Source organism: Opisthocomus hoazin, chromosome 6 (assembly GCF_030867145.1).
Source record: "Opisthocomus hoazin isolate bOpiHoa1 chromosome 6, bOpiHoa1.hap1, whole genome shotgun sequence".
Taxonomy (NCBI): domain Eukaryota; kingdom Metazoa; phylum Chordata; class Aves; order Opisthocomiformes; family Opisthocomidae; genus Opisthocomus; species Opisthocomus hoazin.
Window position 1 is genome coordinate 2226050 of NC_134419.1, and position 27134 is coordinate 2253183.

At 48.2% G+C, this 27134-nt stretch overlaps 1 protein-coding gene across 5 annotated transcripts in view; it reads right to left on the minus strand.

The window, feature by feature from the left end:
- PDE4B (phosphodiesterase 4B) overlaps positions 1 to 27134 on the minus strand; it is a 231573-nt gene that overhangs the window by 7676 nt on the left and 196763 nt on the right. For 3 of the 5 annotated variants that reach the window (XM_075424282.1, XM_075424283.1, XM_075424284.1), the window contains 5 exons: positions 21018 to 21130; positions 5632 to 5725; positions 1565 to 1743; positions 890 to 988; positions 587 to 751 (listed from right to left, as the gene is read on the minus strand). In XM_075424282.1, coding sequence (XP_075280397.1) covers positions 587 to 751; positions 890 to 988; positions 1565 to 1743; positions 5632 to 5725; positions 21018 to 21130 — 650 coding nt within the window. Of the gene's footprint in view, positions 1 to 586; positions 752 to 889; positions 989 to 1564; positions 1744 to 5631; positions 5726 to 6479; positions 6991 to 18519; positions 18730 to 21017; positions 21131 to 27134 lie in introns of those variants that run through there. The other 2 variants (XM_075424285.1, XM_009932093.2) reach the window with 2 other exon arrangements.

Here is a 27134-nt window from a genome sequence, read left to right on the forward strand (position 1 = left end):
CTCTTTAAGATGAAACAGAGATTCCAGTCAAAGCTGCTGGAATTTCTTAACGGTGATTTCCCCGGCAGTAAACTGGGCCCCCGAAGAGCAGCCAGCACACCGCTTTTTCACAGAATCACAGAATCACAGAATAGTAGGGGTTGGAAGGGACCTCTGTGGGTCATCTAGTCCAACCCCCCTGCCGAAGCAGGGTCACCTACAGTAGGCTGCACAGGATCTTGTCCAGGCGGGGCTGAAATATCTCCAGAGAAGGAGACTCCACAGCCTCCCTGGGCAGCCTGGGCCAGGGCTCCGTCACCCTCAGAGGGAAGAAGTTCTTCCTCATGTTCAGATGGAACCTCCTGTGCCTCAGTTTGTGCCCATTGCCCCTTGTCCTGTCACTGGGCACCACTGAAAAGAGCTTGGCCCCATCCTCCTGACACCCACCCTGCAGATATTTGTAGGCATTTATTTTTGCAGGTCTGAAAACTACTGGTGACCGACTCCTACGTTCACACAGGCAATGCAGTGCTTTTAAGCTTCCACCCCCCCTTTAAACACGACGGCTGCCCAACACAAAGCACTTAGCTCAAACTAGGTAACTCACATCCAGCGCGGGGGTAGAGAGCAGAACGTGCGTGGACTGGGCGACGTCGGCAGCATGGAGGCTGTTGTGGTAAGCTACGTCCGAATGGTAGTGGTCTTCTAGCGTCATCATGTAGGTTACAAAAGTGTCTGATGAGATCTTGAATGTTTTCAGTAGATCTCGCTCCTGTATAATAAATGGTACAAGCACACACGCATGTATCAAATAAGGATGTCATCTCGTCAAAGACAACAAAACAGAAAGCCATTAGAAATGAAAATAGTGTTGTAAACGAACAGCAAATTTGATCACAAAATCACGAACCTGAAATATAGCGTACATAATGCAGGTGAGCGGCCTGTTGTGGGAATACCTTGCAACGTTAAATATGTTGAGACCCCACTTATTCAGATCTTCCAGTTCCTTTTGAAAATACAAAAAGAGATCGGTTACAACCTTTTTCAAGACAATTCTGCATGTATCACTTGCACCACGAGCATTTTCCAAAAGTTTAAAAATATGCAAATTCAGTCTTCATTATGGTAATTATGGAAGTGAACATGAACACACGTACACGAACACAGAGTAACTGTGAAGGGCACAGCCCTTGTACAAGGAGAGGACATTTCTCAGTGTGGCAGGGGAATTATCTGTGATTTGTGTTCCCAGGTAGCAAGAACAAACGCCCCGACAGAGACAAAGGCCCTGCAGCTGGTCTGCTGGACATAGTGGTGTTGTATGTCCCCATACTTGGTAATTGCTCTCCCCAGCCTTCATCACTTTTTTTAAAATTATTTTAGGGATATTTCCAAGGAATTTACGAACACAGAATATGCTGTTAGGGCCTGGTGCCATTAATTACAGCATTTGTAATGGCCACATCACTTCAGGGATACTGATTCCAGTTTTAAAGGGGGGGGAGGGGCAGTCCAGCCAGCCAGTGCACCCCTGGCTTCCAGATAATACAGACTGTCCCAGAACTGCAAGAATCTGTCATACCTTGGCCAGATGGTCTTCCTTTTCTGTTTTCACACCAAATCGTGAAATGCTGGTGTTATTTAAGCTTGAACTATGCATTAATTTTTTCACGCCACTGATCTGTGTCATGAGCTGCTGTTTTTTCTTCTTCTCTCTGTCTTTCTGGGTGGGAGAAGGAATCTCCACATCATTCTGCTTGTCTGTAACAAATAAAGGTGCAATGAGTCAACATCATTTGCAGTGTGAACACCCATCACACCCCGCAAAATCAACCCTTGGCTTTACTGATTAAGCGGCTCTGCAGACCAGTTCAAACCCTTGTGTTTCTGCTGGGGGCCTTCTCTAATTTTGGGACTGAACTGAACCAAAATCAAAGCAAAACAGTCACATAACCTCCGTTTGCCCTCTGCGAGACTGAACCTTCCCACTGCGCCCTGCTGCGGCACGAAGTGCCAGGCTGCCTTCATCTTAGCTGTTCTCAAGCCGCGTCGCTTGGGGATGCAGCACATGTCCAGGAGCTAGCTCCCCATGCCTGCAGGGCACCAGGTTCTGCTTATGGCTAATTTTTATTAACCGTTTTCAGCAAAATAAAATATATATTCAAACAATGTATTTTTCCTCAATAAAGTACTTATGTATATATTCTCACATTCACTCTACTGATACTTCTTAGGGTCAAACCCATCTTCACACACCCTGCTCTTAAAACACCAACCCAGCAACAAATTGGTGTCACTGATTTATTAAAGCTTTACCCTTTACAAAAATGTATAGAATAACATATAATGCACAGGCCACATTTCTATTGTCATGCTCAGAGACAGTAACGATTTTAATGCACATTAAGCAGGCACCCAGTGGGTGCAAACTTGACTGTGGAGATGTGTTTAATAAATAAATCTATCCACGTATGCTACTTACTGCCTTTACAACAGATTTATTTGCTGCTTTAAAATGGAGATACAGTGGCTCATTATTTTCATACTAACCATTTTTTCATTAACTTTTACAAAAGGCTACTATAATGTCTTTGCACCTTTGCATCTCTGAGGACCTCTGGAGGGACTAGGCATCTAGGCACTAGTTACTTATGCCTTGGCTTAATTAAAAATCTCTGAAATAAGAACTACCAGTGTGTCTGCAACACTGCAATTAAGAAGGAAGCCATTATTCACAGCAACAGTCAAGCTGACATCAATGGGTGTTTCCCTTGTGTGTTTTTGCTGAACAACAGAAGGACTTTCCTCTATATAATCTCCTTAGCAATGACTAACGCTAAGGCAGCGTAAAATGGACATTCATGAACAGAAACCTCGCACTTGTCAAATCACGAACCTTACAAACTTTGTGAATTCTGAGAAAAATCCTTCTGACATATATAACTTCCTTATGAATAGCACAATGGAGAATCTGAGGGACACAAAATATTCAAAATCCTTGGAGATAAAGACAACGATGTAGCTACATACTGTGTACCGCTCTGCAGTGTACAGCACAAAGCAGCACTCAGAAAAATATGCAAATTAATCTTAAATCTTTACTTGGAGTTTCTGTAACACTTAATAGTCAACTTAACAGATGCCACCCATTGCTTTCAGTACCTACCAACCAAAGGGCACATACGGATTTCGGCGCCTTAAGCACTGTCACGCCAAAGCTCCCGACTACTCCAACACCCAGCCCTTCCCCTGAGATGTCCCTGCTTCTGCAGATCTCATTCACGACCTCCATCGCGCTGCTCAGAGCAGCGGCCCTCAACCGTCGCTCGAGGGCACCAGGCAGGCCAGACCTTTCTACAAAGGCTGCACTTGCTGGAAATCCAAACGCCGAACAAGGGGGCCAAGAGCACCAGGAAATCTGCTGCGGTTGCAGGACGCTGCTTGGTCAACGTTGCTCCCTGTGGGCCCACAGTGGGCTGGGGACTGCTTTGAGTCTTGAGCATGTGGCTTGGCCACGAGAGTGTCCCCACAGTGACGGCAGCAGCAACACGGCTCACCCCTTAGGAAAGGGCACGTGCTGAAAGGCCATCATGATATCTTCCTCGTTCACGTCACGCAGCCAACAATAAACCCATTGTTTTTCATCTTTTTCCTTCATATGGATCTAAAGCTGGCGTCCTTTCTCTCACTGACCAAACGGTGACGGCAGGACTGGCCCCGCTGCAGAGGACACCATTCCTTGGTGCCTTCCTCAGCTCATTTAATAAAGTCCAGCCAAGAGACTGAATGAAGTCACGGAAACATTCAAGGTCAGGTTGAACGTGGCTCTGAGCAACCTGATCCAGCTGACGATGTCCCTGCTCACTGCAGGGGGGTTGGACTAGATGGCCTTTAAAGGTCCCTTCCAACCCAAAGCATTCTATGGTTTAAATATGCGTCAGTTATCTCCGTCTTCCAAACACTATTTGCAGATAAATGATCCATTTTGTTCTATCCACATAGTTCTTTTTTTTTGTTCGACTTCCTCATTTATAAACTCCTGTTATCTTGTATGTTCTCCTGATTTTTAAACCAAATTTTAGGGGGGAGAAAACTAATTCATAAAAATGTAACAGCATGACTTCCTAAAAAAGCTTTAAGATTCTTTCAAAAGCTTCACTCATTTCTTCCTACTATGAGCAATCAAGTTGCAATCTGGCCCAATCTGGAGAGCCGCACCACTCAGCGTTAACACAGCCCTAAGTGGTTGAGTGGCCCTCATACTGCCACAAAATGGCGAGGACGTCACCCTTACAGACTGTGTGAGAAGCAGCAGAATAGGAATGAACAAGATGATTGTCAAGACCTGCAAAGGGAAACGGAGTTACCTGACCCAGCCTCAGTACAGGGAATAATGCAGCCCCATTAGCACCAGCAGTGGCTTCAGCTAATTAGCCCCTGCTGAGATACAGACTCCACTAACCTGCGTGTACGTGGGGTTTATTAGTTTTGTATTAGGTCCACAGTATCAAGCCACACTGGGTACTTCTGCTGCTGCAGCACATCCTGGTCCAGAGACATAGGCCTACTGGCAAGAGCTGATAAACAACAAGCTCCCTGAAAATGCCATGGTGGTCATGCTCCCTGGCGCGCTGTGTACGCTCCAGGCTCTCCGGCTGCAGAAATGGCCTGCTGGCTGGCAGCTAGGCAGCCTTCCTTCTATTCCCTGGATTAATTCATGTTCTGGATGTCATGATTAAGCTGAGTGATAAGACAGGGCCACTGGATTCCCATAAAGCAGCTACAGACTTACATGGATTATTAATGATGTGATGTGTCCTAAATGCACGCAGTAGTTCCAGTTGCAACTGGCTACCGAAATCACTTTGAAATCCCTTAATGGGAATAATTGTGTGTCATACAGCGAAGGCGTTCTGGGCCATCTTAACCGCAGGGCGTGAGTCCCCCACGAGCTCCGGCATCCCACAGCCGCGCAGCATTTGAGGCTGTTGGACTCAGAGACACGTACGTGAGGGTCCCGCGCTAAGCTGCGTTTGATATGCAAACGGTCACAAATTCTAAAGCTGCTTAAAAACACAGAAAATTGTATTTTTCATAACAAGTACATTTTGTAAAGAGAGGATTAATTCATGCCAGTAGTCCTATGAGCTCCAACAAAACTAATGACATGAAAAATGCTCTCTTTACTCTTTATTCTGACTTCCAGTGCAAAATGAGTAAATATGTGTGTAATATATAAAATGTCTGGGCCCAACCTACTTGTCTGACCCCTGTCTCTGAAGGAGGAAGATGCAGCTGTATGAGGCAGCAGTTGCAAAGATAAGAGTATGCAGTCGGGCTTGTGTGACTTTGTCCTTTCCGTAAGGTCAACACAAAAATCAAATAGCTTGCACAAGGCAGCTACCAATAGCTTAATTCAATCTGAACAGAAGAATCTTTTGATTTGCAGAGGGAATTCCTTTGTGGATAGACTTATTCAAACACTGTATTCTTTTCCTCCCCATATCCACTTTGCAAGTGAAAAATCAAAACATTTAAACAACGCTCTGCCCCAAAGGAAAACTGGGCACAAGTATCGACTGGTGGGTATTAGGCTGACAGTAATCGTTATTTTCGAGTCACCCGAAAGCTTGGGATGCGACGCCTTACCCAGGAAAGTGTTGGAAATGTACTCGGACACCTGGTTGCCGGAGCGGCTCATCTCGGAGAGGTGTGTCAGCTCCCGGTTCAGCATCCTCTTGAACTGGGAGGGGAAGAGCACACAGACAAAGATGGCATTTTTCTGAATGCTTTCCCAAATTAATACAGCTTTATCGCAAGCAAGTTCACAAACAAGATGTTAACAGCAAAATTATGGAGATATCTGGAATGCAGTCAGTGACATATGGTTTCATTTAGATACTGTTCAGCATCATCATGACTAGATATTTCTTTTCAGTACACTAAACTACTAAATGAATTTCCTCCAAAGATGCATATTATTTTTTACTGTAATAAATGAGAAGATCATGTTTCAGATAATCTCTCTGAAAGATCAAATTCTTGCATTGGTTTTAAATTCCACATCCCATAAGATTCTTTTGTTCTGAATTTTGTAAGTTTGCACCATTTTGAATTATGCAAGTAAAAGACAGCTGCAGATCTTCAGAACACAGCAGAGGAAAAATAAGCCATTAATCTGAAGATCTGCTTGGATCATTGCAGTAAAATGTAGGATTCAAGCATTCGTTCACCCAGATCCACATGCTGCAATCCTCCTAATTTTCTAATCACACATTTGCATTGCTGCATCATTTTATCCTGCGACAGTGAATTCCCAAAGGGAAAAAAAAAATGCACATACATGTACGCCGCAAGCACAGTACACACATGTTTATCTCTTGCCATACAGTACACATAAATAACCATTTAAAAAGCCTGTTTTCCTTATAGAGGTTTTATCCAAGCAATACAGCACAAAAAACAGTCATTTATAAGCCTTCAGGACGTAAACCCACCTTGATATACCCCCAAGATACAGATAACAAATAGTTTGCTTCAGGCATTTTGGAAAACTCCACGGCAGCGTCCACAAATCCTCACGGAGAAATCGCCGGTCAGAGAGGAGAGCTCCTTGGGCACACGGACACCCCCCTTCCCCAGTCAATAAAAAAAATCAGCGTTCATCAAAGCCGGAGATGCCCCAAAGCTCGGCAGTTACTAATCCCAGACAAAGCCAAGCCTGGCATAGCATCTTTGCAGAGGGCTGAACGTGGGTGTATTTGCTCGCAGGAGAGAATAATGAAATCAGGGATTGCACGAAGAAACGAGAACTAATCCAAATGTATTCAGCTGGATGGCTGCAAGCACTTATGAATTATGAATCGTCCTGGTTGCTTAGCTGGCTGAAGGGGGTCCCCACTCCACATTAGCCTTGCTCAGCTGAACTGTACGACAGAGAAATGATGCTGGCTTCTGAGGGGTTGCCAGCTTTAGCAACACAGCCATCTTTTTATAAGGAAGATTAAAATGGAGGAAGCTCTGTGCATATTTAAATAAGTCGAAAGTAGGCAGCAGTCTCTTCTCCATTTCTGCTTTTTTTTAATCCTCTTCATTACAGAGACTGAGGATTTTCAAAGCAAGTATTCATATGTACGGGTTTTTAAAAGCATAATTTTTCACATTTGCAGTGTGATCACAATTTTTTCTCTGCTACGCGGTAAAGGGCAAAATGCAGCAATGTAGCAAAACGTACCTTTACAAACTGGAAATATTTTTCAGGTAGAAGGTATAAACTAGTAATAACCTTAAACCTGTAATGTCAGCCTGCAGTCATAATGTAGTATTTTAATAAAATCTTTATTACAAGAAAATACTCACTATCTGAATTTCAAGATTTACTCAGTACTTTTATTTTTATTTTAAACTGAAATGCAATCACTTTATTAGGAAGCTGTAGCTGTCCTTCCAGCATCAAATCAGAAGCAAAGCACACAGTACTCTGTGTGTGATACAGATCACAGCAAGGAATCACTGCTGATGTGCGGCGCTCACACGGCTTTAGGACGTCCTTGGTGATTGCTGGCTGCAAAACGCCGCACGACAGCAGCCAGGATTCCTAAAATAAAAGTGCAGTCTTTGCTCTAAAATTATTTTATTTCTCCTACTGCCTTTATGAAATGCTACCAGCCCCGCTTGGCATGACATCACGAGGCTTCCTCGCGTGCTGGGGGACACACGGGCTGGGGGGGCAGCCTGTGCTGCATCGCACCCCCGGGCTCCCCTGCAAGAGCTGACGGGCAGGGACACGCAGCGCCCGCATGCAACCCATGCGGAGCCCGCAGCTCCCCGCTTGCCCAGGCTGCCAGACAGGCACCAGGCACCATAAAAATCATGCCTTGATGGCCAGGCATGGCTCCAGCCGCTGCTCAGCACCATCCAGATGGGACTCCCGCCCAGCCTTTCGGCCGTAAGAACCACCTAGAGCAAACGAAGCTTTGAACCCACCTTCTCCTCTCCTTAAATTCATGATTATCAGAGGTGGAAAGCTGATGCCACCTCCCTTTTACCACGTGGCTATCTGCGCAGACCAAAGACGGGGTGCTGTCTGCTTGGACTCTGCCACCACCACCTCTGCTGTCTTCTCTTGCAGCAACCTGCCTTGCCCTGCCAGTGGGAATGTCACACAGGGAGGCCTCGCTTTCCAGGTTATTCAACCAGCTTGAAAACTGTCTCACGGGATACGGGCAGGAGAGGGATGTGAAGGATGCAGGCTGCCCAGGAGGGCATCCCATAGCACCGGCACAAGGGCTTCGGCTCAGAGTCTCTGCTAAACTTCATGCCAACCGAGAGGGACAAAAGCCTTTTTGAAACTCCTAAGAGAAACCTTAGTGATGGAGAACGAGCGGCAGCAAGAATGAAAACCAAGAGAAAGCCCGTGGGAGGAGAGGAGAGCTCTGACCCTATCGCTCCTCACAGTGACGTATTTTCGCAGGTCACAAGCATCAGCCACGAACACGTGAACACTCCCACAGAGTTACAGAGAAGCACATGCTGAAACATTTGTCTAGATTGTAAGCCTTTATCTTTACAAGGAAAACACCATGGTCAGATGATCACACAAAAAACTTCAGCAACGCTGAACCAGGCAGGTTTTCTATACAATCGCCCCTTTCAGACAAGTAATCCCAAGTGGTGGACAAACATCTGAAAAAAATGCCTCCACCTCACAACTGGCTTCATAAAGTACAAAGGGGAGCTGCTGCCTTTTCACAGAGGCGCAGAGCAATTAAATGGCCTTCACAAAGTCACCCAAGCCACCTGCAGCAGAGATGAGGACAGATAAAAGACCTTGGGATTCTCACATCTGATCTTTAACCAGAAACCTGTCCCCTTCATCTCCTCCAACAGCCTTAATCATGCTCACTTTTCCAGACTTTTAATCAGCAACCTTCCACAAACGCAGACAGCAGTAACTACAGTGCTGCTAAAGGTCTATCAGGGCCAAACCCAGCCGAGACACCCACGGTGCTACGAGAATATCCACACGCTTTGTGAGCTTTACTGCAATTTACCATCTGCATGATGCTGGCACCTAGGCAGGATTTACTTAATAAGACAATAACCCTTTAAAAACATCACGGTTCAGCGTGGACCAAGCCTTGCTGACGGTGCACTCGGTAATCACAATGTCTTCACCGCTCGTGGCGGGCACTTGGGACTTCTCCCGAGCTCCCCGTGATGCTTCCTCCCAACTGCTTTGCCATTTGCCTGCGGTGCCTGCAGGCAGAACGCACGTTGCTGCCTCTCTGCACAGATCAATGAGTGATGTCATGTGCAAACCTCTGTAACGATCCCTTCGTTAAATCGATTTGACAGCAAAGGGTAAAACAAACAGACTGCACGCTAGCAATGAGAAAATACCAACTGCTCTGCCATTAAGCAAACAGAAGGGTTGCTGCTTTAAAGAGCTCGTGCACGAGCGCAGCGTGGCCCTCAGCTCAGCAATTACGATAATGCCTATCAGCAACATGTGGACATGTGCTGCTATTTTCATAATTAATAATCATCTCGGTGCCTTTTACAAAGGAAATAAGCACTGATAACCTCGCTGTACAGACTGCAGCTGAGGCATACGTAAGAATACGCATGTGCAGACACGAGGGTGTAGATGGGAGGGGATGCCCACCCCGACTCACGGAGGGTTTCCCTTTAAAAGAAGCAAAATCAAGAAACGCGCTTGGGGCTTCCTTCTCTCTACCCCAAACTCCAATCACAGGACCATGGAATTAACACATTCAACTGATTAAAAGAGTGCAGATCACATAAATAAGATGAAGCCCCAACTGAAATTTTTAATAACCAAATACACATGGCGGCACAGCTGCCCTTCCAGCGAGTCACAGAGGTCTAAAACCACCTGGAGGGTTGTGTGAGAAAAAGCCATCGCATCGTGTGGAGTTTTCCTGTTCTGCATGCTCTGAAGAAACTGCAGAAGTCATCTGAACCAAATTAAGTCTCCCAGAAATTGAATCATTCTTTGATTACCAGCAGTGACCCTTTTTCATGTGTTCTCTGGTAGAGGGAATCACAATTTCTTTCCAGCTTTCCAGTCGTGCATGCGTGTGGTGATTTCCTTGATTACCGTTGGGAAAGGTCACTCAGCTCCACTCTTGGCTGCCCACACCGCACCCTCGCTGCTCACGTTTTCTCTGCACGGGCAGTTGCACTGTTTGCTTGTGCTTCTTCAGCTGCAGCATGGGGCTGAGCACTGGGCTCGGCGCAAGGCTCTGCAAGGACGCGACCACGGGGACCTCCGTGGGCGTGTGGGAGGGCGGTGGCATCGCCACCGACCGCATGGCAGCTCCTTCAACCACTTGGCAGCTGGTCCTTCACCCCGTCCTAACCAGACGCTCTTGCTTGCCTTCATATTTGTGCAGAGGAGGAAAATTTGGCCTAATTTATGACAGGATTTGCCAGATGTAGGAGCCCAAGCATGCTGGGAGCATGCTGGCTCCTGGGCCACCGCGTGCGATAGGAGGTGGAGTCCAGGGCAGCATCCAGCCCCACGTGGGAAATCTCCCCAGTGCTTCAGTGTGGAAAATCCCAGCTTTCTGGCTCTTTATGGAAGAAAAAACTCTCTTCCTTTCCTAGGAAGGTTAGGGAGAGCCACGTGCAGGCACGCACAGTTCTTGGCCTTCCCAGCCCCATGCCAGCTCCAGCGATAGTCCTGTTGTTATTCCTGTTCCTATTCCCCTTTGGAGTACAGCATCAGAGGTGTTCCTGGTGCTTTACAGGGAGAATAAAGACAGGAGGATGTATCTGATGTATCTGCTGCTGATGTAAATCTTTTGAAGTCGATTTATACCAGCTGGGGTTCCCCGAGGCCCAGAGTCCTTATGCAAAAAGACTTCTTAAAAAAGTTCTCGTCATTTGCAGGAACTGAGGGCAATTTCAAGATAAAAGAGCTGCTAAAATGCTGCGGGGCTCCCCCGAGTGCCTAGGGAGAGTGGGGTCCCACCCCGCACTTTGATGGAGGAATCTCAGTGTAGATCTCCAGTGTGTAAAAATGTTTATAAACTCTGTTCCCGGCGACCCACCCTTCTGACGCAAACATTACATCCCTCGCTCTGCCACCGCTCCTAGAAATCCTCAGAACAAAAGGATTTGTGGGACGAGGGTTACTTGCGCCTTTGATTTCCACGCAAAGGCAGCTGGGCTGAATCCTTCTCAGCTTAATTGCCCAGGTAAATTACTGCGGGTCCAGAGGCGCAATTAGAACTTTGGTGTAACTCCACTCATTTCAACAGCTCTTCTCCTGGGAATAATTGGATGCCCAGCACCCGGAGCTGGAAGGAGCTGACACTCACCTGCCCGTGTGACGGAGCGGGAACTAGAGTCCAGCCGGAAATTATTTACACGCAGGAGGGAAATTACTCATGCGTGTATACGGCAACCAGGTCAAACAGCAATGTGTAATGCTTTTGTCTGGACCTCTGGTCGCCCGAAGGGAATGGATGTGACACTCCTGCGCTGCTGCAGATCTTAAAAAAAGGAAATCTCATCGCCTGTGTTTGAGAAGCTAGAAGAAATATTTGTAAATACCTAGCTCTCCCTTCCTGACACAGACACCTTGTCCCTGCATTGCAGAGAGACACATAATTCTTCGGCAGACAAAGCTCCTGCGGTTGGGATTTTGCCTGAGCACAGGCAGAGCGAGGCGGACAGGGTGCGACACTGGGTGCCCCGGGACAGCAGTGGGTACCAAACCTGGACACCCCCCGCCCACTCCTGACACGGGCAGGGAAGCAGAGCTCTGGCACACGAGCACCTTGTAACGCTCCGAAGGTAATTCTCCATTACTCTGCTTTTTTGCCCAAACTACATTAGGAAAACCTGCTGATTCTGGAGTGCTGGAGCATTTCTCTTGTTGTTTCTTAAAAAGTTGTCAAGTCGAAAGAGTTAAATTCTTTAATTTGCAGGAGCAGTAACCTGATCATTTATCTGTGCTCTCCTGACGTTACATCACTCACAGAAAGGACTGTGTCAAACAAATCTGCAGCTGTCCTTGTTACTTCAGAGTTTCTATCGATTTTCCTGTTAAGGCACTCACAGGAAGGATGATGGGAAGGTGCATTTAAATGTTTAAAGAAAACATGAGCCCATTTCACACTAATCAGTACTAAAGGAGAAAGCCTGCAGACATATTTCAGTGCCTGAAGAAAAGTGAAATGGTTGCAGTCAGCTATCAGTCATTAAAAAAATCAGATGCTTTTGCAACTTTCTAGTCCTTGCTTCCTAAAACAATATAGTTTTTAATGTGCTAGAAACTATTTTTAATGAGATACAAAGTACTATTTGTTTTTTGGGGTTTTTTTGTTTTCCCTTCAGCTTATTTTTTAAACCAAAAAGTAAACACACGGTTATGAAATCTCCAATTTCACATCAAAGGAGAGTTGATTTATATGTATGTTCAAAGGAAGACTTTAAAGGAGTAACATCATGACCAACTTGTTGGCCTCGTGTTACTAGAATAATTTAAAAATCCACAACCTAAATGTTGATAAATAAATAGCACGTTGCCATAAATCAGCATGTGGCTGCTCATGAAAGCAACAACATATATCTGATGTAGACAGAGCAATATTCAGATTTTACCCGTAAAGTTTAGCATTTCTGAAAGCAGCAGAACCTCCCACGGGTGGGACGTCTTTACGCAACACGGGCCTTACAAAGTGATGAAGTGGAACCTGAAGCAGGAGTGTTATCACCGGTACATTTCCAGCTCATTTCCAGACAAATGAGACTTGAAATATGCAAATTGCATTAAAATGCCGGAAAAGGAAAAACTCCCTGTAGGATCCTGCCCAAGGAAAGCACTGTGAATTAGCCCTGCTTAGTAACGATACTGAATTTCCTTATTTAAAAGCAGGCTCGGGGCATGTTACTCACTTGCTGGAACTGGTAGGGCAGAAGAAAAACCTCCTCCACCCGATGCTGGAGAATTGGTAAGGTCACGGAGGAACCACCCCGTTTACTTTCCTGAAAATGAGTGTGTCATGTGTTTATAAGGTGTGCCCGCCTGAGTTTTTGTTGGCACACGGAGAAAATGCCTGCCATACCCTGCAGGGCCAAATCTGCTTACCACCTCCTCGGTCGGGGCAGTCCTGCAGCATCTACCGCTGACGAATTCGAGTCTCGGGGTATCCAACGGCATTGTGCTTGGTACCCAGCAGCCCTCGGTTTAGGTTTAAATTTGTTTGGATTGACATTAAATACCAGGACTGAGAGAACGTAAGATTTCACGCTGCGTGGTGTGACAAAGCACATATTGTGTGTCTCCTCGGGCGGAAAACCGCGGCAGCAGCGTACGGCCCAGTCTGCAGCCTGAATCAAAGATTTCAGTTCCTTTGGAAGAGGCTCAGGTTGGTTTCTGCTTCACCCAAAACGCTCTTCCTATGCTTAAGAACAGGTCTCTTCTAGCCAATTAATACATGCAACTACTCCTGGAGTCCACACGTCAGCTTATGCTATTTGGTATGGATTTTCTCACCAGTAAGTGCCAAACTGCACATGGCAAGAGCTCTCAACCTTCCGGAAGCTCAGCAGCCTGGGAACCGCAGTCTCTCTCTCCATCACTGAAAGGTGCTCTTTACAGCACAAACCAAACTCCAGTCAGGCAGAAGGATCGCACAAATGGCACGTTACGGGCAAGGGGTAACTCCAGAGACTAACACCACCTTTTCCAGAGCAGCTGAGTGCAGCCTGGTGAGCATTCCCCCAGTTTTTCATCCCACGGCTGCCATTATTCTTCACTCAAACAAGAGGCAAGTCAGTAACACCAGAAACAAGCAAAACCACTTGTTGTGCAAAATATTTTTTATAGAGTTTTTCCAGGTGGCAAAATGTTTGAAAATCAGGAAGAAAAGATGAGCACCAGCCTGAGCTGAAGGCTAGGAAGCAACAGCAAAATTAAAACCTACAGCAGCTTGTTTGCTGACATAAAGTTGATTAAAGAAAGACCTGATGCAGCTGACAACATCTGTGGCCTCCAGAGCAGATAGCGCTCCAGAAGGCTGCAGATCTCAGACCAAAATCTTCTGTCAGTCACACCCATGCAAACCACACTGATGAAGCCTCGAGTGCCAAAGGAAGCCAATGACTACGTAGAGAGAGCCCACAAACCAGCGAGCCTCCCCAGCCGCTCGTCCCTGCCAGCACAGGCAGGGAGCAGGCAGAGACATCCCTGCTCCCGTGGGGCTCGGGGGTGAACTGTAAGGAGATGTTGGGCATTCGGATGAAATATGTCTGGATTATATTCTCAATCTTCAGAAAGAAAGAAAAAAAAAACCCACAACAAACAAAAAAAACCAAGAGGGAAGAGCATTTGTCACTTAAGAGAGCAATGCAATTAAACATGGGATTTTGCTAATCGTATGAAGCAGCAATTTAAATTTCATTTAAATTTGGGTCAGGCTTTGCAGTCATCATTTAGGCAAATCCAGCTGGGGTTTTACCTGAGTAGGAAAACAGGCTTTGGAAAATTCAAATAACTTTGTGCCCTGAGACGACTTTTCCAAGATGCCCATGATGAGAAAAACTCTGGCAACTTTTAATCGACAGCAGTTTGTTTGCTTCAGAGAACACAGGATAAAGAGAACTCCTGGGAAGTAGTCAGTGTAGCTCTACACTACGGTATCCCCCCAAAAAACCATGGCAGTCAGTCCTGCCAAAATGAAAATGAGCCTAATGCAAGCACCAAAACCATACGGAAGGCACTAATTAATGTAAATACATTTAAATTAAAAATCCTCCTCACACAGAGAGATAGGCAAATGATTTGCAGAATGATTTTTATTTTATTTTGCCCAGCTGTGCTAAACCAGCAGCAAGGTGAGGCGCTTTTCATTTGCTTGCTTTAAATGCAGGGCAAAGGCTTTAATCAGAGGAATCTCTCCCTCTAAGAGCTCTGACGGATGCACCTTCAAACCAATACATCTCCACAACATGTCCCGGCTTTGATAACACAACATCTTTCAATTAAGTTTCACCTAATGCAAATATCTGGATCACCATCTGCCCCACTGAAAGCAGTTGCTCTGCAACCGGGTAAAAAAACGAGTTCAGAGTCAGGCTGTGGAAACTGGCCTGGTCCACAAAACCAGGGTCAGGATTAGGAGTGCTCCAAGGATTAAATCCCACTTTGAAATCCTTCACCGCTCACCCTCATCCTAAGTGATGCTTCTCCTCCGAGATCTCACGCGTCTCCAGTATCTTCACTCCACTTCCAGAGAGGTCACTGCTCCGAACAGTTACTCACTCTCTAGTCCTGCCCTCAAATCATGATTCATTTTGAACCTGCCTTTGAGCTATTATTTATTTAAGCCCCACCCTAATGTGTTATAACGTAGAAGTCTGAGAATGCAGAGCCTTAAAACCCATCACATCCTAGTACAAGGAGAAAAGTTTAGAGGACGTGCTCGAAGGTCCTGGACACCATCACATCCCGGAGGACAGCAGCAACCCAGAAAGGCTCCTGGGAAGATGGATTTGAACCAAAATTCAAACCCTGAAGTCCTTACCTCTGCTGTGGCTATCGAGACGTGCACCAGCAGCACGTATGGTGCGTGGCCGTGGGATTGCCCTCGTATGGGCTCTTCCCACCCGTTTACCACAGCAGTCCAAGAGGATGAGAAAGCATCTGCCACCAGAATTCACTCTGCTCTAGCAGGGAGTCTCCAACGGTGGCACTGGCGTGTCATTGTGCACCGGCACTTTTCACAGACAATGCTGCAGCTTTCCAATGTTCCTTTTTTTTAAATATTTGAATCAGTTTCACTAAGATATCTGGAAACTGGCAGCCCAGAGGGCTCACAAGATCAAAATATTAAGTCGCAAGACCAAAATATTAAGATTGTTAAGTAAGCCCACGTATGGCCCCACTATTCCACTCCAGTCTTACGCCGTATTTGATAGAACCAGAATGATTTACTTTAGAGGCCAAAGAGCAAGGGATGAGGAATAGGATAGATATGGAGACAGCTACCCTAAAAGTCCATTTACGACGCTGATGAGAACTGACACACAGGAGATGACTCGGACCCAACTCCCCCAAGTCTTGAACACCCATGAGGAGCTTCGAGGGGTTTCACAGTCCGGGGCAGAGCCACTGTCCAGAGCCAGCTCCTCCTCACCCAGCAGGCTTCACTGGAACCTCACGTTCACCACTCCCAGGTGTCCCTGTTAAAAAAACCTGGCTCCCGCATCACGCGCAGCTTTGCCTTAAGAAAGCCCTGCCCTCCAGAACAAGGACATCCTCGACACAAATAAAATGCCATCAGATAAAAGAAAGATGGAGTGAATATTCCCATCCCCAGTTACAAACAGCTCCTACCGCAGCTCTCATCGAGCATAACGACTGCCTAGCGTCCTGCTCTGCAGACAGCAGCTGTACGTCTAAGAAACAGTTAACTGCCGCAGAGCACGGCGACGTCAAACCCAAGACCGGCAACGTGCGTTAGGGCTCTGCAGGGACCAGCTCTGCAGGGACCGCTGCGCAGCAATGCCAGGGGCTGCTCCGACCAGCCCTCGGCTGCGGATCCCTGTTTCCGTAACGCCAGTCCCCAGGCGAGGGGAATACCGGCATGCGGCTGAGGAACCGCGTGCGGAGCTCAGTGATTCATCCTGGCTTGTAAAAACAGGAGACGTGGAAGTCTCTTTGTTTCGCTGGCTGCTGCACAAGCGAACAAGCTTCTCTTTGTGCGGCATTCGGCTATTCTGAAGCATATTAAACAAAGGAAGTTACAGCGAAAGCAAGCGAAAGACTAAACAGCTCAGCACCACTTAAGGGAAACATCACGTACGGAGAGGACAAGGTTTGGGGCTGATGGATGGGCAGCAGAGAGGCGAGTGAGCGTGGAGGCTGTGCAGCCCGGCACATACGCTGCTGGCACTCGGCCCTGTGCCGCGCTCGACCTCCACCACAGACCTCAGGAGTTTACATTAGTGTCCAGATGTTTATTTAGCCACTGTCTCCTGAAAGCTAGGTGCGGCCTTGCTCCTCTTTTCTGACCAAAATGCCCTTTGAAATACAAGCAAAATGAAATCAGTTATGTTTATCTTAGTGGCTTCTGGCTCACAAGCGACCAAGACAGATAGGAGTGTGGAGCCCTGCCATGCTGCTGCGCTGAGCCGACAGCTGAAAACAGCCTTGGGTGGCAAAATCTGAGTTGTGTTATTCAGCACTCGGTAGTAACGGAGACGGTTTTAAGAGCTGCAATAAGAGAGTTTAAGGATTTACTCTGCAGCATTGGTAGGTGCATGGGCAGTGCTGGCAGGGAAGGGTCCCCCAGGGAACAGTCTGGGGCAGAAGTGGGTTTTGAAAGTTGCGAGAGCACAAGGCAGGCACCCTGAGGACAACGCCTCTGTCTACTCACAACTAGAATATCCCCACAGACCGCTAAGTTATCTGTCCATTTGCTTACTCGATGGACTGCAAAAAGCTCTAACGAAGACCAGCCTAATTTAAGGAGATGGCAAGTTGCTGCTTAGGGCTGTTCAGATATTGCCATTTTACGTGTGATCTGGGCTGTAACCTGCACGGACAGGCAGGCAGCTCGTGAGAAATACTACATCTTCTTCGTCCCTCTTTTCTGCGGTACCACGGCCCCATAAAAACTCAGAGATGGCAAGACCAGCATTTCAGCTGGGAAAAACCCTTGCCCCTTTTTATGATTCGGGGGATGCACTGAGCATGTCCTCCCCACATCCCAAACACTATATTAGGCAATAGAGCTGAGGGGGTCCTGCGCTTCCATCCGCAGGACAAGCGAGGCTGCGGACAGCTGCCTCATGCCAAACGCAACATTACAGGGTGGCCACCAGGAGAGAAAATACCCCCTCCGTATCACCAGGCCCATGACTTGCAAATCCTTCTGGGACACAGCAGTGGCCTGAGCTAGAAGCTGGACAGGATGATAAATGCAGAAAAAAAAGAAAAAATATGTTACAAGAATGTAAGCAGGTGTGATTTGCTTCTACAGGCAGCACTGAGTGCCTACAGAACTTTACAGGTACTTTTGTTTCCCTTCAAAGCTGCACTGCCATACTCTGCTCACAGCAAAAGATTAGTATAATGTCAGGAAAATAAATTCCCTTCATGTCGGTTGCATTCTCTGCAACCAGGTGGTCTTCCAGGTAGTTCTTTTTTTCTCTAATTTAGAAAGTTAAGGGCACCGTTGCGTGGCCAGTTATTCTCTAGCCAAAGGTTGCAGCTGGAGCAGCAAGGGACTCGGGCCGGTCTGCGGATCAGGCGCTGCTCTGGTAACGCGTCAGGACCCACGGACGCCAACAGCAGCGCACCCGGGGCACAGCTCCCCTCTGCCAGTTTGATGTCCGATCCCCACACGCAGGACTGCAGGGTCCCACTGTGCAAGCGGCACTGCTCCCTTGGCTCACACTGATGTCAGCACAGTCGGGCTCGTTAACTCACAGCAAGATTAGCTGCTCATTTCCTCACTTCTCCTGTAATTAACTCGCATCTTAAAAAAGCATACGCACATGTTTTAACTGATGTTTTCCGAAAACCATCAGCTTATAGCCAGGACGCCGTCCCGCATGGCGTTTCCCCCCAGCGATTCCTTTTTGGTGCAGGGCTTCTGAGAATCACCCTGTGAACACGTATGCCGAGCTCCTCCCTCTCTGCCTGCTGTTGTTGCAACTCTGGATTTTCTAAACTACGTCTGTCAGGAAGGAGACAGGAAATTCGAGTCACACTTGCAACAGCTGTGCCATGCCTACTATCAGTCTCAAATGACGTAGTTTGGCTTGGGTGGCGTGGGGCCAGGAACTCAGCGAGAGCGGAGGTCAGGAAGATAGGTCACTGTTTATACTGCTCTGGCACTTGGGAGCATGCTGAGTCTATTTGCTTTCTTCCTATCTATACTGTTTCTCTTTCCGTTTTTCTTTAATAATGTGGAGCCCAAGCATCCTGTTTTCAAAACATCTGACTGTTTTGCTATTTACGGGTGAAAATTTAAATGCCTTTGGCCAAAGCGGGCAGCTGAGTGGGATCCTCGGCAAAGGCAAAAACCTAATCAATCGAGGACCGCTGCAGCTTGCTCCTGAAGATGCACGTCTCCAACCCAAGGTCTCCAACCCAACGGTTTCTCGCACTGTAAGATCACTCTGCAGATTGTGCGGCTGCCACCAAAACCCGGAAGCCACAAAGCCCCAAACTAAATTTGTGTCAATATTTAGGGCTGATGAAGAAAGGAAAGCGAGGTGTGAGGCCATTTTATGCTTTTCTTTCACAGATGAAATCGATACTGGTAGTTGACCAAAAAACGCAGACATTTCAGAAGCTGGTTATGAAAGAACAAAGTTTCAGGAACCTTTTGCTCGACCCAGCTGCACGTCATTTGTGCACAGAGAGAGCACAGCTTTTAATTACTACAATAAGCAATTTAGTCTTTTACCTTCACAAGTCCAGATTTGGTGCTCAGCAAAAAAAAAAAAAAAATCTCAACAGAAAGGGCATCAGCATCCACACTGGAGGTGCAGCCTTCTCTGCAGCCTAAACCTTTCTCAATTTTCACCCTGGCTCCCCTCAACGCCAACCAAAAAAAAAAAACACCCAAAATATTCCTTTCTTGAAAGCTCGGTCTATAAAACTTTTATTGCTTCCTTTGCCCCTGCACGTTGTAGTAATCACTAACAGAGGAGGAAGCTGAAATAACACGGGATTTCTTTGCTCAACTTTTTCCATAAAATCAGTTTATGATTCAGCATTTCTGATTTCATTAATTTCCAAGGAGGGAAAAAAAAAATAACAACATCGGGTTCGTGCAGTACAACTCAGAACTGGCTTTAACCATGGCAACCGGTCAAAGGCGCGGATGCGGTGGACACAGCCCTCATCCCAAAGACGGAGCAAGCTCAGTCTGGGACTGCTCCATCGGACACCGCACGGCTGTAAACGCTGCACGAAAGCCTGGGTGCGGGAAAGAGCGCTGCAAAAACCAAGGCACGGGGATGGGGAGCAGCCAGCCCGTCCCGGAGGTGTGAAGGCTCCGCTGGCACCAAGCGCTGCCCCGGGCAGCGGCCGGGATCCGAGCGCGGAGGTGGCTCCGGCCCCGGGGGAGGGAGCGGCTCCCAGCCAGCAGCACCGCCCCGGCAAATGAAAGCCTGTCCGGGGGAGATGCTGAAGCGAAATCCGCCTGCGATGCTGTGGCTCGGCAGGACGGGGGCTGGGGAGCCCGGCTCCAGCACGGGGGAGGCGGGGGGCAGGAACATCAGCTGCCAAAAGTTGCACCAAGGCGTTCAGAGCTCGCATTTCGTTTGCTTTCCTGTCTGCTGCTTCTCAGTAGGCTCCCGAGACTCGGCTCTCCCTCCTGCTTCTCTGACTTTCAGCACAGCGTATTTCTTGTACTTCATTTTAGCAGCTCACTCCTCGCAGAAAAACTCGAAACTCCCCATTCACTCAAAAACTGGGGGGGGGGGGGGGGGGGGGGAGAAAGAAAAAAACCAACCAAACAACAAAAAGAAAGAAAAGGTCCCGGGGGCGAGCCGCTGCTCTCGGAGCTCAGTCCCCACGGACCATCTTTGACTTCGCACCCTCACCATGTGCTGGCAAGCGGTGCCGAGCGCATTAAAAACCAAATTAAACGCTTACGGAAAGAGAAAACAGCAATAAAATATCGTACCACAACGTCTGCCGTTATTACGGACAGACAGCAATGAAGGTAATTGACTTTTGAAGTGATAATTTGTTGAACGCGGGCGTTTTCACAGTGTTTCTGGTAACGTCGGTTCCGAAGGGACGGGACCGGCGCCAACTGAAACCTCTTCGATGCTCAGCAACGAGCCCGGCGGTACGGATCGCTCTCCCCCCGCCGCACCACCGCCGGGTTTTTCTGGCCGCGGCTCTGCGGGGGAAACCCGCACCTCCTTCCCGGCGAATAACTTGGAGTTGCTCTCCCGTACAGCTGCGCGGACGGGCAGGGGCGGCCGGCTCCCGCACCCCGGCACCGCACCCACCCCCCCGCCGCTCGGCTCACCTTGTTGGATGCCATCTCGCTGACGGAGCGGTAGGTCTGGATGGTCTCCAGCTGATCCAGGCACCAGTCGAGCTCCTCCAGCGTCTCCATGGCCAGCTTCTGGTAGGGCTCCTCTGCGAAGAGGCAGACGGACATGTAGTCGGGCTGGCGCGGCGGCAGCCTCTCCATGGCGGGGCCGCCCGAGCCGCCGCCGGAGGTGCCGCGCCGCTCCCTCATCATGCGGCCGCCGCTGCGCTCCCCCAGCCGCCGGCCAGCAAATCCCCGCCCGCCCCTGGCACCCGCCGCGGCCCCGGCCCGGCCCCGCAGCCCGCCCTGCCCCCGCGGGATGGGGAACCGGCACCCCCCCCCCCCCGGGGCAGGGCAGGGCCGCGGCTCCGGGAGCGCCGGCCCCCCCCCCTCCGCCCCCCCCCTGCCCCGGCTGCCGCGGGGGCCAGGGCCGCCCCCGCCGCTCGGCGCTGCCCGTGATGCTGGGCCTGCGCCAGCCCCGCTCCCCGGCCGGCCGGGCCCCTGCGCCCTGCCTGTCCCGCTCCCCAGCCCCGGCTCCCCAGCAACAGCCCCCGCTCCCCAACAGCAGCCCTGCCTGGCCCCGCTCCCCAACAGCCCCGCTCCCCAACAACAGCCCTGCCTGGTCCAGCTCCCCAACAGTCCCACGACCCAAAAGCCCCACTGCCCAGGTCTGCTCCCCAGCCCCTACCAGCCCTGCTTCCGAACAGCCCTGCCTGGGCCCGCTCCCCTAGCTGGCTCCCCAACCCTGCCTGGCCCTGCTCCCCTACCCCACCAGCTCTGCTCCCCCACCCTGCCAGCCCTCCTCCCTCATCCTGCCTGGTCTTGCTCCCTGTCAATCCCCGCTCCCCAATCCCACCAGCCCTGCTCCCCGTCAGTCCTGGCTCACCAGCTCTTCTGGCCTTGTTCCCCACCAGCCTTGACCATCCAACTCCACCGGCCCTGCAGCCTGCTGGTCCCGCTCCCCAGTGCCACCCGCCTGTGCTCCCCAGAAGCCGGGCACCCCAGCCTTGCCAGTCCTGCTCCCCAACCCCACCAGCCCTGCTCCCTGCTCCCACCGAGCTCTGCTCCTTGACCCTCCCAGCAGGACAACATGCTCCTGAGCGGCTCTCAGCGTAGAAGTTAAGGTTTACATAAGCGGATACAGTGAATCATAAAATCTCCCCATGAATGTAACTGCTTCTCATAATACCGGTGACATACGCTTACCCCATAAATCTGTCAAAGTTAATGGATTCAGCATTTCTAAGGGCCCTGGCTGAGCAGGTAACAGTGACATCAGAGGTCAGGATTGCTGCGATATACACTCAGCAAAGTCTCTGCTGCCTAGCCTGTACCCACGTATGCCCCATACACGCGTGTGCCACTGCCCTCCCCATCAAACTCCGCCGTGCCCTCGGGGGAAGGAACTGCACCTCGTGCCGGTGTCTGCCTTCACGAGGACAGACCCTCGTCATCACTCACCCCATCCACCAAGCAAGCAACTTCATGAGTAAGTACTGTATAGAGACCGTACGTTCAGTGTTTGAAGTCACACGGCAGAAAATAAACGCAGCCAAAGAGTAATTCGGCAATGAACTCGCAGGGAGCACTCGGCACAGACACATTTTAAAGATTCAGTAAATCTGAATCTTTGTGGCTTTGAAAGTTTATGTTTTTTCTGTCCTCGTGGAGCTCCAAACATGGCAAGTAATCTTGTTCTTGCATACTTCTGTGACACACATACCAAAAAGCAGGTGGAAATAGCCAAAACATACAGAACTCGGGCGTATTTTCCTTTCTAACATGCATATTCTCTATCAACTACTTTATCATGTAAATTAGTGGACCTGGAAGTGTTCAAATTCCTTGTAACAAAAGATGTTTGCACACAGCCTAAATCATGATTTTAGGAATAGGAACAAATCACCTTCTCTGACAAACTAACGAGGAGCTGACCATATGTTTAAATAATGAACCATGCTGTATTCCCCTGCTCCAAGACTTCTCAGTAGGCAGGACCACGGCACGCAGCCAGGGCGTGAGCTACCTCTGCGATCCTGTCAGGCAAAGCAGCAGGCTCACTGTGGGACTAAGTCCTAATTTCAGCCATTTAGGGATTTCCAGCCTCGCGCAGGGTCAGGGTGGCAGGACCTGCTGCCCCCCATCACTTCAAGTCTTCTCCTCCAGAAGAACCATCAGGGAAGGACTTATTTCATGACTTGAAAGGGAAAGACTGACTTTCCCCGGAGCTGAGGAAGGGTCCAGGCTATTCCCTTACTTTGTAATCTGAGTTTTGTGTAATAAAAAGGGGAAAAAAACCCCGAAGTCCATCAAGGAAAGATATTAAATGTTACAGAGAACAATGCAAATTATGAAAAAAGGAAACCTCAGGGCTTAGGTATAGAGTGAACGGGTTTGGTACTAGGCTACTGCCAGCTCTAAATCATTTAAATTTTTAGTTGACATAAAAATACAACGAATGTTTTATACATTCTAACTGTTTTTGTAGAATTTTTAGCACAGTAGATCCGGACAGTTGTGCAAAAGGGCCCTTCCTTCCCACTGGTGTCGAGCAGTGAGGGAGCTGCTTGTCTGCTTGGTCCCGGTGAGGCGACCCCCAGCGGGGATCCCTGCAGGCTGAAGCGTGGTTTACTCATGTTAAAATATGAGTATTATCACTTATTTAGGCCTTTTCAACAAAAACGTTTAGAGGACAATAGATTAACGATTTAAATGCAGATGTTTTGAAAACTGCCACTTAAAATATCTCTAGTCATTTCAATGGCAAAGACAGAGTCAGTAAAGTGAGAGTAAACAGTTGTGGCTAAGTATCATTTTAAGGAAAAAAAAGAAAGGGGAGAGCTGCTACGGTTCCAAAGTTGTCTAGTGCCCAGTCTGGAAGAAGTGTATTTCCATATAAAAGCACTGTTAAGGTTCCTTTCAGAACTTGCCTTTTCTGACCCTACGCCCACACACATTTCCACTAGCCTTCCCACAGCTCCATCTGGGTCTTGGGACCCAGCGAGAGAGACATCACCTGCACCCTGCTGCAGATCTTCTGAAATTCCTCAGTGGCTTTTGGTTTTGACTAATCTAAGTCTTTTTTCACTCATTTTCTTAAGGAAATGAGTCTTGTGAAACGAGGCTCTGACAGCGTGCCTCCCTCCAGGTGTCTGCGTGTCTTTCAGCTCCTCCAGCCTCCCTGCTCTCCTTCCTCAGTCATTTCTGAACCTGCTGGTGAGTTTTAGCTCAAGTTGCTCAGCCTCTAAGTACGTCAGCAATACCACATTTGTACGAGTTTCAAGAATTAGACAGTCAAGTAGAAGAAAAGACACTATCCTCCTTGACAGAAGGAAGACAGCCTGAGCTCAACCCTTCTTAGAAACTTGGTAACTATCTCCTAAGTGACCCAGCCTGAGACCAATCACCCTGGAGCCCCCAACTGCTATCAAACCAGTGCTCCTTGGATATGTGCAGCTCCGCTAACTTCCTGTTCCTTAACTTCTTGTGACTATTTACAAATAAATTGTGAAACTGGCTATGTTTCCACAGATAAGGCTAAACTTGCACTGGGTGTTTTTGAAAAACAGCATGTAAAATTAAAATACATACTCCATGTCCCTAGTAAAATGCTGTAAGATACACAGGTTTCCAAAAATAAATCAGATTTAAAGCCAATTAGAAGTTGCTCTTCTACGAATGTAATAACTTTCTGTGGGAATGATCTTGAAAGGGAATAACATAGATCTTCTACCTTTCTTAACCATTAATATTCATGGACATATACCATATTAATCACATTAGAATATTTTAAAATTAACAGCACATTTTGACACTGGTAAGGGAAAACATACTTTAGAGCAGAGCCCAGCACAGACCCTAGGAGCAGCAGCAGCTCCTCCCTTCCCGACGCACTGCGCCCCTTCCACCCTGCTCAGTGGTCCGGTGGCATCAGCCCCACAGACGGCACAGCCAGTGCTGCGCTCGATACAGGACGATATGCGAGAGCACGACATACGCTCGACAGCCCGTGATGCCTCAGCGCCAGGGCTGCCTGCAGCAGCAGCATTTGCTTCTGCAGCAGTGGACGTGCAGGGCACAGGAGGGGACTGTAAGCAATTGCTGGGTTAAAATGCAAGTGGGAGAACAGAGGAACCCTACAAAAGCAGGGGGAGAAGAAAACCAAGTGACAGAGGAGAAAGAAGCGCACTGGGATTCTCTCGCTGAGTGGTATCTAGTGTCACCACAGGGATTCAAATAAACAGTAAACAGAAGTTCAGATGCTACATGACATGTTCTTTCCCTGAACCCAATGCGAGCGTCCCACTGACATCAGGAGTGCAACATCCTCTGCCAGAAACACTCTTAAACCTTATCCACTCACTTCGCTAACCTTCCTGGTACAGCTGATGCACGTGGTCACTTATGGAAACACTCTGCAATTTCTGGATATGGTCTCCTGGAATACTATATGATGCGTCTTCAACTGTATCATGTTTCAGTTTATATTTGGGTGTTGCATAACCAAGCCCTTACCCGTAAAATTATAACCAGTGTTTCCGTCATTTTTTCTAGTGCCCTATGTGAAATAATTTCCAAGACGGAATAAAGAACTACTAAACAAAAGGAGTTTGTTTCACTTTTCAAATATTGCACGGTGTTTGTGCATGACTTTCGATCCCCATGGCAATTCAGCAGGAACAGAGGTGACATTTCATCACAAGACGCCATTTGCTGCCAGTCCATCAGAGGACAGACTGGCCCAGCCTTCAGAAGCAGCACGCCATTTACTGTTTTTCCGTTCGCACTTCGAATGCTCTAACGTACTTACATGCAATTCATTTATGTCCCAGTATTTTGCAACAACTGCATTGCTGGTATTTTTTGCCATCTATTTCTTTTTCATCTCTAAGATGATGGAACATACAGCATCTCTCACTAGAGAAGGGACCTAGCAGCCCGTTTTTAGAAGCTTTTTCCCATGTACTGACTTGGCCGTGCTGTTGTTTTCTCACAGTGAGAGCCGCTAATGAATATGGACTTGAGGCTTTTTTTTCCATCTTGAATATTTGAAAAGTGAAAGGTTTTGGAGATCATCCTCCTTCCTGAGAGTGGTTCAGTGTGAGGGCACATACGCACATCATCAGAAGGCCTATGAAGTGTCACAGATGAGAAGGGGGCTTAACAGGACAACCTCTTGCCCGATGCTCCCCCACCATCCCCGCGTGTACCGCGCTTCTCCGCAGCACAGAGCTGCGGCCCCTCGCTGCTGCACGGCTGTGCCTGCAAGCCCCCGCACTCGCCCTCGCCGCTGGCCAGGATATCGCTGAGCACGAGGCCAATGTTATCTGCTGCTGCAGCCGCGCAGCCTGGTTCCTCTCTTAAGCCACAAACTCGTTGTCCCCATCCTGTGGTCCAAACGCAGTGAGCCCCACGAGGCAGCAAGGCGGGACGGTGGGGCAGAGACCCCAGTCCCCAGGCTGCAGGAGTGACTGGTGGCTTTGTCCTTGATTTACGCAGGAGATAAACCGAGTTAGGAAACATTCTGAAACTAGACCCAAATGCCAGAATTCAGAGTTTTTCTCTCTCCTGATTCCGTCATGATTCTTTCTCTCTACCCTTGTCCTATTTGAATACTTAAGACATAGCACGTCTTGCTTCTGGCAGAAACTGTAAAGGCTAAAAAGTTTTAAGAGTAGCCAAAATACCAGATCCCAAACAGGTGAATTAAAAACGCTGGAGAGGAGTTGCAGTTCTCCTCTTTGCTCAGTAGAGTATTGCAGGTCCAAGTAACTTCAGTTTTCCACAATCTAGCAGGCTAATATTATTAACGGGTTTCTATCTTGTGAACAGATTGTCCAGTCTGGCAGGCAAGAAACGCTGAATGCAAATATTTGCAGACATCTTTACAAACTCTGCTTTTCTCAACTCCTAAAGATCAAATCATAGACTGCCTGTACTGGTAAAAGACTTAATTCCTAACTCTGCAAAGAAAAGAAATAGTTACTGCTAATGGAAAACTTCGTTTGTAAACCTTAGGCGTGTAGATTTTAGGACTCAAAAAACCCCTAATAGTCTGTACCAAAAAGGGCTACCGAAAAAAATCAAAGAAACTTTTAAAATGAAGGTTAA